General features: G+C 31.8%; 1 protein-coding gene across 2 annotated transcripts; it reads left to right on the top strand.

The window, feature by feature from the left end:
* Positions 1-136: 136 nt before the first annotated feature.
* LOC143056948 (uncharacterized) lies at positions 137-14999 on the top strand. Of its 2 annotated transcripts, none has more exons than XM_076230160.1 (12): positions 137-313; positions 1952-2570; positions 3417-3553; positions 4014-4077; positions 4701-4942; positions 5420-5603; positions 6049-6220; positions 8837-8967; positions 9470-9543; positions 9927-10127; positions 11008-11092; positions 12685-14999. In XM_076230160.1, exons 1-12 carry the CDS (start codon positions 290-292, stop codon positions 14808-14810), a joined length of 4059 nt encoding a protein of 1352 aa, XP_076086275.1. In that variant the 5' UTR covers positions 137-289; the 3' UTR covers positions 14811-14999. The 2 variants fall into 2 exon arrangements, with proteins under 2 accessions (XP_076086275.1, XP_076086274.1); XM_076230159.1 differs by having other exon boundaries at positions 1949-2570.
* The last annotated feature ends 943 nt before the right edge of the window (positions 15000-15942 follow it).

Below are 15942 nucleotides of genomic sequence, written 5' to 3'. Positions count from 1 at the left end.
ATTTCTATATATACATAGAAGGTAACTTATTATTTCTGTACAATACAAACTTATCTTTTTAACCGAAAAAATGCCTATAATTTTATATCGGATTTCATAATTCTTTACACCGACATTGATTCGGAGTATTATAGACGCCTTTTGGTTCGTTCTCGGCGCCATGTTGGGGACGCTTGTTTTCTGACGAACCAATCTAGCTGTGTATCCACATTTAAAAAGAGTTTCCGCAGTAACACTTTAGTTAAAGCTTGATTATTTCACTTTGTGACGTCAAATGTAGACAAACAAAATGCTTGCGAGTTATATTTTAAAGGTATAGATAATTCACGGAAATACCACCATTCACAATCATAACCCCTTTTTTAACAGGTTGGATTTTTCTGATCTTTTCTGCCTGTGTAGTTTTTGTTATGTCATTTGATTAGATACTTCCTGATTGGAATGCAATAAAATTATAAGAGAAAAATATCCTCAGCACACGTCTTGAACCGTTGCACCAAGGATTTAGCTATACAAATCCTTGGTCGCACTAAGCCTAAATTATTGGGACAACTTTTGAGTTTGTTGCTTAATTTTCTGACTCTGTGAAAAACTTTGGTTTAAGTGAATATCACTTGTGTGTATAGGAGTGCGTTATTTCTGTTTGGATGTTGATCATTTGGTTGAAAAAATGACAATGTTATTTTGTATGAATTAATTGGCAAATTAAATTCTTTAATATAAATTATAATTGATATACACCTTATCAATATTTGGAAATCTGTTCCTCTTGAACTTTGATGTCATACAACGTCAACAATCTCTTTTCCATTGTTGCATCAGATATGTTTGAATCTATTATAATGTGAACATTTTTAGGGAACTTTTGTGAAGTCCATTTATGGTCGACAAATAGCGATAAGGTGTATTCCGCACACTAGCTTTCATTAATAGACATTGGAGAATTGTGATTAAGTACTTACAGAACAATGATAAATTCTAGTTTAGCATATTGAAGATCACTTAGAGGATTGATGAACTTTAATGAGGGGGGATAGGACCTTTGTTGGGACTCCAGGAGAGGGTATTTTTAAGCCCAGGATTTCGGGATCAGGACCCCTCCTACCCTCTCCTTTAATAGAGCATGGATACAGGGGAACCCCTCTGTATACGTGTATCTGTTAAATACACCACAAAGACCCTTAAAATTGATGAACTTTCCTGATGAAAGATGTAATTCTAAAATGGTCTATCAGCTATTGTCAAGAAGAATAAAATTAGCAACAAGAAGACAGATTAAGTGTCAAAAAAATTAAATGCTAATAGTCTATTAAATCAAAAAATAATACTCCAAATTGACAACAACACTTCAAATGGTCTGCAATTTTATTTGCTATGGTCTACATGATTCGCCTGCTATTGTCAAGAAGAATAAATTTAGCAACAAGAAGACAGATTAAGTGTCGAAAAAATTAGATACTTAAAGTCCATTAAATAAAAAAAATTATATAAAAAAATGTCAATTAATTTCAATTGATTATTTGCTGTTTTAGTAATATTTAATTTTTTATTAGATTAAGCATCCCCTATATACAATCAGAACCCTATATACACATTTATGTCGCTAGTACAATATATTATAGTAAAAAACGGTATTGTAATAAGTTTTTTGAAAAAAATATTTTATTACATTGTACATTATTGTAGAAATATAGGTGTCAACATTTTGTGACAATCCTATGTCCAATCCTATATTTATTTTATGGTAGTAAAAATTACTATGTTGCATGTCTGAAATTGTATAAAACATGTTTGCATGGAGTCTTAGTTACAAGTGTAGAAATGAAGAAGCCAGACTGGTGAGAATTCAAATTTATGACACAGTAAATGTAACCAGTTTATAACAAAAAAATGGCAAATTGTGATTTTATATATGAAATTTGTAAAATTTTGCATTCTTTTTTTACAGCAGAACAGAACTGATATTAATAAAGAAGAAGATGACAATCCAGAAATTGATTCAGAAAAAGGAAGTCTTCCTGCAACACCAACAAATGGATCATCTCCATCACCAGGGAAACGCTTAGTTTCACTCCTCAACTACAAAGGGAAGGGTTTGAATTTGAATCCAAAAAGCACTGAACCAAGTACAAGTACACCAAAAAATTCTGATGCAAAACAAACACAGACAAAAAATGATGGTGATAAAAGAACTTTCATTGAAGGCCTTGACTTACAACAAAGTTCAGAGAAAGGCAAAAGAGTTATGGCACCTAAAAGAAGATATACCAAAAAGCCAAAGATAACAGATGCAGAGAAGGCAAAGAAAAGTAGCACCACTAGCCAGAATAGTAATGATTCTGAAAATGATGGGGATGATAAGGGAAGTAACTCATCTGATGTTGGTAATTTTACCTCAGTTATCTCCCTTGGTGATGCTATCACATTGACTAGATGTAAAGATGCAGATTGTGGTTGTAATGCTGTTCACTGTCCATTCTGTGTTCCTAGTCATTATAAGCCATCTAAAACAACCAAGATCAGAGATCACCTGGAACTCAACCATTTTGTTCATGCAGTTCAGTATGAAGGTGAGGGAATTGGTAGAAAATAATTGTACAGCCAATGGCTTCCAAAACAGTCATATACATGTATTCCTGTCAAATTAAATTTGTCTGGACAAAAAATTTTCTATAGGCTTTACATGTATGCCGTCCACGATAAAACCACAAATTTTTTAAATATCCACAAAAATCTAAGTCTTCCTAAATGCACAAAATTGGTGTCACCAAAATAAATGTATCCACAGTAATAGGCAAATGTAATCCACAAAAATTAATGTTATTAATTTGAGAACATGCTTTCATTTTATATATGTGTGTGTGTGTGTGTGTTAATACATATATTCAGTTTCAATTAAATTTATTTATTAGATACAGATATATCTTTCATATGTCTGAACATTACAATATGGAATTGAAATGTACAGTATCATATGTAAAATGAGGTAGTTGCTACCTGATAAGCTCCCTTAGGATATTGGATTTTGAACAACTGGATCTTGCATGTTTGTTATTTCGTGTCAACCACAATCAGTTTTCTTACTAAGGCTGCATAAATGTGTCCTGAGTGCACTATATATAAAACTTGCAATCATTAGTTATTGTTTTAATCCTAAATGTATGTTTTTGATGCGACTGTCATACAAGTGAGAGGTTTAGCTAGCTATAAAACCAGGTTCAATCCACCATTTTCTACATTAGAAAATGCCTGTACCAAGTCAGGAATATGACAGTTGTTATCCATTCGTTTGATGTGTTTGGACTTTTGATTTTGCCTTATGATTTTGGATTTTCCTTTTTAAATTTTCCTCGGAGTTCAGTATTTTTGTGTTTTTACTTTTTTCATAATATTTATTAAACTTTTTTCTTTTTCAGATATGTTGATATTAAAGTGCTCTTTGAACTGTGGATCAAGAACAGATACACATTACCATTGTCCGTTATGTAAAAATGTAACTGTCCTAAAAAAGGGGGCATTCTTCCGCCATCTGTTTTCTCATGCTCGCAAGGCGGTAAGTACTTAAAACTCTAATTATACACACATTAGATTGAAAAAAAAATTACACAGTATTTAAACAAATAAATAACAACATGTCTTAATCTTTAGTACTTTTAAAATTCCATAAGTAATTTAAGATTTTAACAGGTTTTATTTTCACTTTACATTTTGTATTTATACATTTCTAACTCTTCAAATTTTTATGAGCTTCCTGATGAACATTACGCCTGAAAAGTTCTTCAAATGTAGATAATATAAATGTACATAGGATTACTTTTACAAATTATGACTTTGATGGAGAGTTATCTCATTGGTACTCATACCACATCTTGCTATATATATCTATATAGGTATATATGTTATTTTTGTGTTCTTCATTCAGATATAAATGTTTTATAGTCACCATAAACCCATATATCTGTAAATCTATTTGTTTATTCATGTACATGATCATGAATATTTGTATTTTTCAGGGTAAACCTCCAACGGTCATTAGAATCCCAGACACTAAACATCCTTCGTCTATAATAGCCAGTGGTAAGTTAACAATGTTATAAAGTTATATGGCTATATGTTTACATATTTGCATTGAAAATTATTTAAAGGGGTACAAATATTTTTCTAGAGGTTATTGGTGGTTAAACTGGTTGATATGTGTTGCTTTAGCCATCATAAAAAATGTACCTGATAGAAGAAAGATGAAAGAGAGTTTAAAAAGGAATCTAAAATATAGCAAACAGAGTTAATTTTATGAGGGATTTATTTTCCTGACTTTTGAAAATTGTGGTTGAAAATGTCAAACTAGGATTATTAATTTTACATGCAAACATTCACAAAGGCAAACATTTGCAAAAACAAATCATGAAGTTGGCTAGAACAAATGTAGTAGGAGCTAAAGGCAAAAAAAATTCTTCAAAGAGAAAAGCTTTTCTGATAGGCTAGATAAAAGAAACAAAATTTAAATTTAAAAAAGACAGACGTTTCAAGAAGAAAGTTTTAATTGATTGATTAAAAAATAGTAAATACCAATACTAAACAATTACACCTGAAATTTAATTATGTTTGTCTACATAAAAAAAATCAGCTTAATTGAAGTTCTTCCTGCAGTTGTATCATGTTGTTAATCTATTAAATCTATTTGAATGTATTTTCTATTTCAGGATATGCTGTTCAGCTTTGTAAAAAGAAATGTGGAACTGAAGTTACTTCCCCTCATTTTCATTGCCCGATCTGTGAAAGTCTACATCCTGATAGAAAATCATTGATTTTCCATTTGTGGAGGTGTGAGGAGTCCGCCCAGAAGGACGAGACTATCAGATACGGGCCATCTGATGATGCAATAGACAAAGCCTATAAAACTAATAAAGATTTATTACCTGTCAGTGAAAATACAGAAATGAAGGTATTGGTTCAATTAAAGCAAGGATATGGAATATTTTACAATAGCTATTCCATATAAACCATATTGAAATTGGTCACAAATGAAAGTTTATTGACCTTTAAATATAAAGACATGTGAGGTCAAACAGAATGTTTATTTAAAGCAAAGACTTTATTTTGATGTAATTATAATTAAAACTAATCTTTAAGTATATAAAGTGTAATATAACAGTTCTTTTTAGAAATTTATAACTTTATATATTAAAATAAGAAGATGTGGTAGGACTTCCAATGATAAAATTCTCTATCAGAGACGATTTGATATAGGGGTTAGCAGCTATAGGTCATTCTTCAACAATGATCAAAACCCATAATGGATAGCTATAAAATGATGTCTAATTTATGAGATTATTAATCCATGTAAATCCCAAGTACATAGTCTTCATTTTCAATGAAATTTATTATGAGTTAAGTCTTAGATACAAGTATTATATTCCAGGGACATGTTTCAATAGTAAGAAGCCTTCAAGATCTGCCTCTTGATAAATGCCAGGATGACTCCTGCTGTAAAGGGAAGAGGATACATTGTGCTCTTTGTACAATAGACAGGATTAAACCATGCTTCCTGAAGAAAATTAAAATCCATAACCATTCCCACTGGAGTAGAAGGATTCCTTATAAAGGTATTAAAGATTATCAATATCAACTACACTTGAACAATCAAAAGGGAAGCTAAATTGTACTGTTTGTGTGATACAGTACAAATATACATTCATTTAAATATGATATATTTCATGCATATCAAACCAGCTAAATAATGTACACACACTTACTAGACAGAAGGGGCATGAAAGTTTTACCCTTGAAAAACTCATATGCAATGCTTATTACCACCAAACACTGTTAAAGTTTATATGAGTAATGCAGGTGAACTTGAAAAAGTGCAATGATATAATGGGCAGAAACAGTTTTTAAGAAGATAAAAAAAGTTCCATAGATTATAGCACAAGGCATACCCTATTAACAAACTTTGTCACAATAAGATGATGATAAGTATTTGTACTTTGTTGCACAAATCATTAATCACTGTTTTATTAAATTATTATTTTGTTGTTGTTGTAATTTCAGGATATTTTATACTGCCTTGTTACCTAGATTGTCAGTTAAAGGATATGAATAAAAGTATCACAAGGATCGTCCCACATTTTCATTGTCCAATATGTGGTGGCAATCGTAGACGGAGAAATGCCTTTATGCACCATTTAGAAATCTGTCAAGGAGAAGGGATGCCTGTCGCAAAGTAAGATCATATTTAAAGATATAGTTTTTAATATGAGTTGTTCAAGGAATCTTTTATAGCCCTCTACTTTATGCATACCTGCTTGTTGAAAACAAATGTAATTACGTTTATTTGTTATAAAAAATCTTTGAATCTCCAATATACACAATTCAATTGTTAAATTTCTGTTTTATTCTGCAATTGGTTGAAGAAATTAAATACTTATAAAACCTATAACAAAGATATTAAACAGACCATGCCAACAACTAAATTTTCCATACAAAAAATATAGATTTGCCTTCATACAGACTTGAAATGAACAAACATACTCAATCTTAATCCTGCATGTATTAAATATTTTCATAGATTAGGCCACCCCTAAAAAATTGTTTGTTTGGCATTGCCGACCCACACTATCAGCAGGTGGGTAGGTAGGTAGGGAATTTTTTTTTTTTTTTTACATTTAAAAGCTTTATACATGTAAATCATGAAGTATCTAGACCAATGTTGTCTAAAGCATTGCAGCATTGTTGTGTGTACATGCTGGTGTATTCTTTGAAAGGGGTCAACCGTCAATGTCACATTCTATATCATATGGATAATTTCATGCAAGAAAGTCAGTTTTATTGGCAGAGTAAATCAAAGTACCCAGAAAAAACACAGACCTGAGGCAGGAAACTGACAAATTAACCATATAAGATGTATGACATGAAAATTGAACGTTTATTGTGGGACTGCACATTGAACAGAGGCCTGATGTCACATCTTGAAGTTGTGGTCACAGTTTGGTAAAATTACCATAAGTTTAATGGCTCAACCACTACGGCTCCTTGTACAAATGGACAAAGATTTAAAACTTTGATTGTTTGCCTTGGTTTTATAAACATCACATCTACACCATATGGGTAATTTCATGGCAGTCAGTTTTAATGGCGTACTAAACCGTAGTACTTGAAGGAAAACGCCAACCTGCGGTAGGAAACTGACTAACCTTACCACATATGACATGAAAATCAAACCTTAATTTTGCAACTGCCCAACTAGGGCTCAAACCAATACCTAGAGGCTAGAAATCATACATGTAAGGTTTGACAAACTACCATACAAACACGCCTACTGTCCCTGATAAGTTTTGAGGATAAAGGATCTGTACCAAATAAGAATAGCAAAATATTAAAAATTTGAAAGGTTGGCACAAATAGACATGGTGTTTATACTAATATACTTAAGTGCAAGGTTTATCAGGGCTAGGTTTAAAACGTATGATAAATTCAAAATGGAAATATGCAGCAGGACAGACAATTTTTGCAGATAAATAAATTATGGGTTGTAATGCGTTTGATTAACAGAAATCTGGACATGCATTACATGAATACAGATAAATTAATGAGCCCTTAGAATTGTGGAAAAGGAGGGGATTTTATTCATCACTAGTACACAAGATACGTTTATAAATATGTTTCTGTCAGTATCTTTTATGTTTAAAGAATTATCTTATTCATGTTAAGAAGAAAAGGGGGGAAGTACTTCAATTGACACAAGATGCTAGTCTTTAAAATATGTATGTTTTGTACCAGGCTAGCATCTACTGGTACAAAACTACTATAACCTGTAAATCTGGGACCATTTTGGTCTTTAAGATTTGGTGATTACAGCCATAATTATCTTGAATGCATCATTGTGGTTCTGACTATAGTAGATACATTGTTCTCTGATTCAAGGGAAAATTTGTCAATGATAAATTTCAAATATTTAATAAGTTCAACAAATGTAAGAGCCACGCATATTCAACAAATTTAAGAGCCACGCATATTTGTTCTGTGATGTCCCGGTGAAAAACTTCTATCTCATGAAGCGACAAAGTCGAGCAGACATCATCTGAAACAGAAAAGTGTCTCAGAACGTTTCTTTCAAAGAATAGCTGAAAATTTGATTTTTGATTAAATCCATCTCCCTTAACCAATGCATTGCAGCATAGGGAGATGCTTTCTCCTGTCGGCCTCTTTGACATTACTTTTGGCAGACTTTTTCTATTCCATGTCATTTAAATGTTTGCTCCCAATACAGTGTAAGACAAGCGCTTTGAAGATCGTGATTTGAAATAAGTAAAGCCAGGAACAAACTCGGCGGATACGATCAAATTCCGGCACAATTTCGATTTTTTTTTTAAATAAAAAAAAATAAATTTCTGAAACGCAAATAAAATTATTTGGGCGGCAAGTTTTTCAGTGGGTCGGGCGGCAATGCCAAACAAATGAAATTTTATTTTAGGCCTTATTAGAGGTTTTTGAGTCCTAAATAATTTCAAGCTTTGCTTATATGTCAATGCAAAATAATTGTAAACATAGAAACAAACATTTTCATACAATGTTAATTAATTATTTGCTTAGTGATTTTCTACTGTTGATTTCTCTTATTTTCTTTGTTATCAATTTTTGTGAATTAATTGAAATTTGAATTTTCATGGATAATTTTTTTTTCATGGTTTTGCTTAAGTTTGCATATGATTCATGCATACAAGTAATTAAAAGATTGTGATTCATTGAAAATCCGCAAAAAAATTGTACTCCAAGAAAAATAATGAACCTAATTTAGGAAGTGCAGTAAACTTGATACAAATTGCAATTTTCTTCTTAGACTTCCCTTAAACATACCAGTAGATGATGGTTCTTCCAAACTGAGTTTAAAACTTGAAGAAGTGGATGCAACAATTGATGAAGAAATTGAAGATTCCTTGTTTGTTGCTACAGAAGATATGGATGATAATGGTTAGTACAAATATTGTAAAAAGGGTTGTACAGCAGCTACTAAAAATACAAGATAAAAATTTCACAATTGATCAATAATGCATACAGCAGCATTTATCCAGCTATTTGTTTAAGGGAGTACCTAACATTTTGACTACAATAGATTTTGCTTGTTCAATTATCATTACATTCAACAAAATATTTACTTGCATGTTTGACAAAAGAAAATAAAAATATGGAAAAACAGCAGTTTGATAAACAGTAATTTCTCTTTACAATAATAGTATGTCCTTGAAACATTTAGCTGATTTTATAATGATAACTTTTCAATGGTGTTCTGTACCCACCTTTAAACCCATAGAATTTGCTCTAATATTTTGTGATCAAATTAAAATAATACCCTTTCTCCTTCTGTACAAACTTGTAAGTATTAAAATGATCTGCCAGCAATAATTTCAACCCAGTAGTTAGATATATGAAATATCAGTGTATGTCCATTAATATTGAAACTTTGTATTTACAGATGATGGAATGGATGACTCGGAAACAACATCTCCTCAAAAAGAACTGAAAGAGGTGGATCCAAAGGGTTTCAAGGTACACGTTATTGACTGATATCTGCTGCCAGACTGTAGTCAAAAGAAATATTTTTTGTGCACCTCAACCTATTGGATAGAGAGATTTTTTGAAGATCCAATTTAATTCATGTCAGCTTGTTATTCCTGGCACATGTAGAATATCTATACATTGTCTCAAAATCATCTTTCATTAAATTGTTCAATAAAGTAAATACTTCTACCCTACTAATTTCTGAAAAAAAGGCAGAAAAGGATGCTAAACAATGTTTTACCAACATAAGTCTTAAACCTTTCTTATAGAACACAAAGTTTCCTCTTTAAAAATAAAAACTTTTCTATTGCTGATGTACAAGGGTAAATGTGAAATATCTTAATGTCAAAGATGTAATATTTTCCTTCCAGATATTCAGTAACATTACAGCAGAGATATCAGATGAGTTATTGTCAGCCGTCAGAGCTAAGGGTCTAGAAGATAAAGTGTTTGAAGAGGTTTCTGAGCTGACAAATGTGTCATACATGGTTGCACCTGGAATTGTCTCCCCTGTTCATAGTTTTGTTGGAGATATGGAAGCTGTAACAAATGCAATGCTCATGATAAAAAAGGTTAGTTTTTACTTATGATATTTTATTCACTTGAAAGGATGGACATGGGTACTGTTAAATGGAGTTTGGGATAATGAACTATGAAGCAAAGAAAAATAATACTTGTGTTTCCGCTAACGTGTAAAAAATAGGATAGGTAAGCAATATCATTTTATCGTACAAAGATTTTTTAGCTGGTTACTACCAGGGAATCAGTCTGACTTTATCAGTGCTTGTTCTAAATTGGCATAAACAGTGTTAGGGTAGGTAGGTTTAGCAGAAACACATGTTATATTTTTTTTTGCCTGAGAAAAGAAATATTGTGTTATAAGAAGTTAAAAACATGATAAAAGAAATGTCATATATACACCATACAGTTAGTAATTTTATAGAGTATAAAAATAAACCCTCTGATAAATAATAATTTTGAATGCTGATAAAAATTCAAATACCTACCAGATTTTTTTTTAGACTGGACTATTTTAAAAACATTTAATGTGTTATGTATAAATAGAGCACACCTTCAATCTATGTGTAGGAGACTATAAATAGAATTTCTGTAGTCAAATTGGAATAACCCCACGAGGGGTTAGAACTCATTATTTCAATCTTTTTTGAATGCAACAGACATATCTGTGAATTGGGATTTTAACTTGAAAAAAAAAGATCTATACCTTCAAATTTATGATTAATATTATTATGTTTATTAATTTTCAGATAATAACATTCTTCTTGAATCTAATATCACAGAAAGTAAAATATCACTTGTCAATAGGTACATTACTTTTCTATAATAAAACATAAGATAGATATTTTCCCGCTATATTTTGAGAGATAAAATGATAAGTAAACATATTAGAAAGCTTATATTTGTTACTGTAAGATGTATATATTTTTTTAGAGACTTGGAATGAAGGACAATGAAAGAACATGTACAAAAGCTGACATGACAATAGAAAATGAGGATGATAGTTTTGGACTAGAGGGTAAATATTGTGTAGAATTTTTTTTGTTTCTTCTAGTGTCTTCTTTATATTTCCCTTACATTGCCTCTAAATTTATATTTCCTCTGTAAAATTTCTCTCATTCAATGTTAATTTATTACCACAAAAAGTGAATTTTTGAGACAATATCAAAAAGAAGATTTGGTATGATTGCTACTGAGAACTATTCACAAGAGACCAAATGACACCGAAATTAATAACTATAAGTCACATAAAGGCCTCTGATATACTGCATAGTCAGCTATAAAATGCTTGAATTGACAAATGTAAAACAATTGAAACGAGAAAACTAACAACTGAATTTATGTACAAAATAATGAACGAAAAACAAATATGGAACACTGCAACAAATGACAACTACTGAATTACAAACTCCTGATTTGGTACTGGCACATACATAATTTGGTTGGGTAAAACCAAAAGAAACTTTTCATTGATGTAATGTCAAAGTATTTGAGAATGCTTACTTGTTTTACAGTTTTCTGATATTTTACAGCATGGTCATAATGATTATGTCCCCTTGTATCATACTAGTTTTTGTGTGTTCAAACTTGAAGTTTAAACAGAACAGTTTGTCTTACTGATCTTTGTTCTCATTTGACCATGAAATTCGAAAAAGATTTTTCATGAAAACACGAATTTTATATTTTTTTTATTCAATTCACCTGTGCACTTTATTGTGGGACCACGTGTTATCGTGAATGATAAGTTTTATTGACTGATGCAATTGCTTAAGGAATAACATGTGATGTGCAGTTAGCCAATCAGAATAAAGCATTATAATGAAACATACATCTAATGTAATTATTGAGAAATAACATTAAGGTGGTACTCAACACCTTCACTAAAATTAATTTGGCTCGTTTAATTTTCATAAAATTGATAAAGTATTTACTTTGACCCTTTGACAAAAATATAAAAATTTCAAAAAATTTGAACCAACCGTTTTATCAGAAAAATTACACTGGTTATATAGCAGTTTGACAAACACTTATTTTGACCATTGAGAAGCTTAATATTCCCTTAATAATGCAAGGTAATTAAACGTTTAGCTGATTTTATAGAGTTATCTCCCTGTTGTGTTAGGTACCACCTTAAGGTGACACCTTGACTGAAATTAATTGGCTTGTTTAGTTTTTGTAAAATTTTGACAAAATATTACTTTGACCCTTTCATAAAAATATACAAGTTTCAATTAACGTGAACCACAAACTCTATTAGAAAAATTGCAACGAATATTCAGCAGTTTGACAAAGACTAATTTGTTCATTGAGAAGCTTAATATTTTCTTTAAAAATAGAACATGATTAAATAGTTCAGCTGATTTTTAGAGTTATCTCCCAGTAGTGTTATGTACTGCCTCAAGTCAACTTTAAATTAGGTTTTTCAGTTAGACATTTTATATTTATTTTTTGTTCAAATGAAACATCTTTCACATCCAGTTTGATTTGAACTCTGCTCAAATTTTGTTTTGTTTCTAAATCTTGTACATTTTAACATTGTATATTTATGTATAAATACAAAATATTTTATTGACAAGTTTAATCAAGCATTCTTCCATTCTTTATTTTCAGATTCCAATTTTGATAATGGCATGGAAGAATCTCCGAAAAGTGTAGGAAGTACTCGTGAAACTAGACAGGGAAAGAAAAGAAGGTTAGAATTGAACCAATCAGATCTACCCTTGGCTAAAATGATCAAAGAAGAACCCATAGATCCTGATTTCAGTCCTGAAAAACCATCACTGCTAGACACCCTTGTCACTCCAGGGAGAAGATACTCTACGAGAGGAGTGAGGGTTGACTTTGCTAAGTTAGCTGCCTCAGGGAAACGTGAAGTCATGAGTGAAAAAGAATCTCCAGGAAACGTAACACCAGCTGTAGGTGCTAAATCGGCAGATAAAAATTCTACCGAGGAAGAGGAAATTGTATTGATAAATGAAAAGAATGAAAGAGTAAATGTGAAACTTCCAAAGGGAATAGCAGCAAAGATCAAACAAAAAATTGCAGCAGTAGAATCAGTTCCGAAAGGAAGGCTTCAATTTCCAATGGAAGATCCAGAGATTTCTGATACTGAAGAATTTCTAACAGATAATCATCAAGGGATTAAGACCAGTCAGAATGTCGATTTTACAGACTCCAAAGGAAATCCAGTCACCTCAGGTTGTCTGCAGTATCAAGTCCAAAAATATAAGCTAAGCACTAGTGCATTCATTCCCAAGATTAACATTGATATTATATCTAATAGAAAAAACAACAGGAAATGTTTCACAGCTCAAGATAGATTATACCGGTGTTCAAAATGTGAATTTGTATGCGATACATTTACAGATTGCTCTGAACATCTTTCCAGAGAACATCCTTTATCTGCTTATAGGTGTGATGTTTGTGAGAGACATTTTGATCAAGAAAGATATCTGAAAATTCATCTGGACTCAAAGCATGGTCCATTTTTGGAAGCAGAAGAATATAATTGTGAGTATTGTGGAAAGGTTTATCAGAATATGCACATGTTACAAACTCACGTTGACACTAAGCATACAAATCCAAATCGTAAAAAGCATGCTTGTAGACATTGTGAGTATGTAGGAGAAGATCGTCCTGACCTGGAAAGCCACGTTAAATCAAATCACTTCAAAGAAGCAAACGCCTGTCCAACATGCGGCAAGTATTTCCGAGGTCCAGTTTTTCTCAAACAGCATATTGAAAATGTACATCAAAGAACGAACGAGGTCAAATGTTACATCTGCGGCAGACTTTTTGCTAATAGTAGATATCTTAAGTTACACATGGAAGTGCACGTGGGTGAAAAGAAACATGCATGTTCAGTTTGTGGGCAAAGATTTAGAAAGAGAGGAAATATGGTATCACATGAGCAAACTCACTTGAACAAAGAAGATAGAACATATCGATATGTCTGCAACTTCTGTGGATTAAAAGTAAATAGCAGGGCGAATCTCTTACAACATCTGAACAAACACACGGGAGATAAACCATATTTATGTGACATTTGCGGAAAGTCATTTGCATATACAGGCGCTGTTGCAAAACATAAGGTGTTTTGCCACTCTTCAGAATATCCACACGAATGTAGGCTTTGTGATAAGAAGTTTAAACTGGAAAGGCTGCTGAAAGAGCACATGACCACACACACTGGTATAGGTGAACACGAGTGTGATGGATGCAAAAAGGTATTTACAACAAGTACAACTTTAAAAAATCATAAGCCTAAATGTAAAGGATTGAGGGTCCAATTGGGACCAGACAAAGTTGTTATATTTTCTTCTCCATCAAAAATATCCAACATGAATAGCTATACACTTTTGCCAGGTGGTATGAAAATAGATATTGATAAGGTGAATGAACAGAATCATATACCAACTCAGACAGTTGTCATGGAATCTACAGTTTATAATCAGCCAATAGAAGAAATGCCATCTGAAGTTCACCAGCTTGAAGGTCAAGTAGAAGCGGAGTCACATGACCAAGTTGAACCTGCAGCACAGGAACAATCTACAGATGTAGCTGTCTACATGTGTAGTGAATGTAACGCAGCATTTAGTGACTTCGCTCTGGCCGAGCAACATGTACTGATGGGACATGACACAGCAGTACCAAATCAACCAATACCCGATAACGTACAGACAGACAGTGTAACAGCTGAAGATGCTGTCAACTTTATTTTATCTGGTTCTCAGTGAGCAAGTCATGAACAAGGTTAACATTTAATTTTAAAGCTTGGCAAGGACAAAGTTTTTTGTTTGATTTTAAAACATCTTGAACAATACTGTTTATTACTGTTAACTGTTTAATGTATATTTTTACAAAGTTATATTCATGCTTGTTTTTTTATATGTATAAATTTAATTATGAATAAATTGTATATATTATTTTGTTTTACATGAAAAAAGTACAAAAGTTTTCATGGTCAAGTCCATTTATCGGATACTATAAGGAATAGGTCATATATACATGTATTTCATTATATGGTATATGGAATGATTGTAAGGTGTACATGTCCAACTTAAACAAGTCATCTGACCTTGACCTCATTTTAAATGTTCATTGTCCAGTGGTTAAGTCAAGTTTTTTCTCTTTTTCTTACTTTATATGGGATAGGTCAACTATATTTGGTGTATAGAAGTATTACTTGATGCACATGTCAGTCTGACAGGTTTTATTTGACCGTGACCTCATTTTCAAGGTTCATTGCTGAGTGTTTAGTTTGTGTTTTGGTTTATCTTTCTTGAAACTTTAACCAATAGGTCTTCTATATTTGTTGTATGGACTGATTGTCAGGTGTATATGTCTGTCTGCAGATATCATCTGACCTTGACCTGATTTTAATGGTTCAGTTATCAATATTTAGTTTCCTGTTTTACTTGTTTAAGTCTGTTTCTTAGAAACTATAAACACTAGGTTAAATATATTTGGTATATTTAATGATTGTAAGGTGTACATGTAATTTCTGGTTTGATTAATTATCTGACCTTGATCTCATTTTCTTGGATGTGATACTTGTATGTAGTAAAGCTATATATTAAGAACTATAAAAAAAATCAGTGATCAGTAAAGAAGACGAGACATTTCAACATTCTTGTTTTTAGAAAGCTTTGATTTGAATGCTACCGAGGAAAGGCTGACATCTACTGAAACTTTTAAGCAGCAAAAAGATCAAAACAGGGTCTGGACTTGTGTTGCTGCATGCTATTGATTGAGGTAATATGTGTTCTGAAGCCTAACTTTTGAAAATGATTTCTAAAACTATGTTCAATAGGACTTGAAATAAAGTATGTTCAGCGATTTTAATTTATGGGAGAAATTTTCATGATT

The sequence above is a fragment of the Mytilus galloprovincialis genome, chromosome 13, assembly GCF_965363235.1.
Source record: "Mytilus galloprovincialis chromosome 13, xbMytGall1.hap1.1, whole genome shotgun sequence".
Taxonomy (NCBI): Eukaryota; Metazoa; Mollusca; class Bivalvia; order Mytilida; family Mytilidae; genus Mytilus; species Mytilus galloprovincialis.
This window is presented reverse-complemented; position numbering and strand designations above follow the sequence as displayed.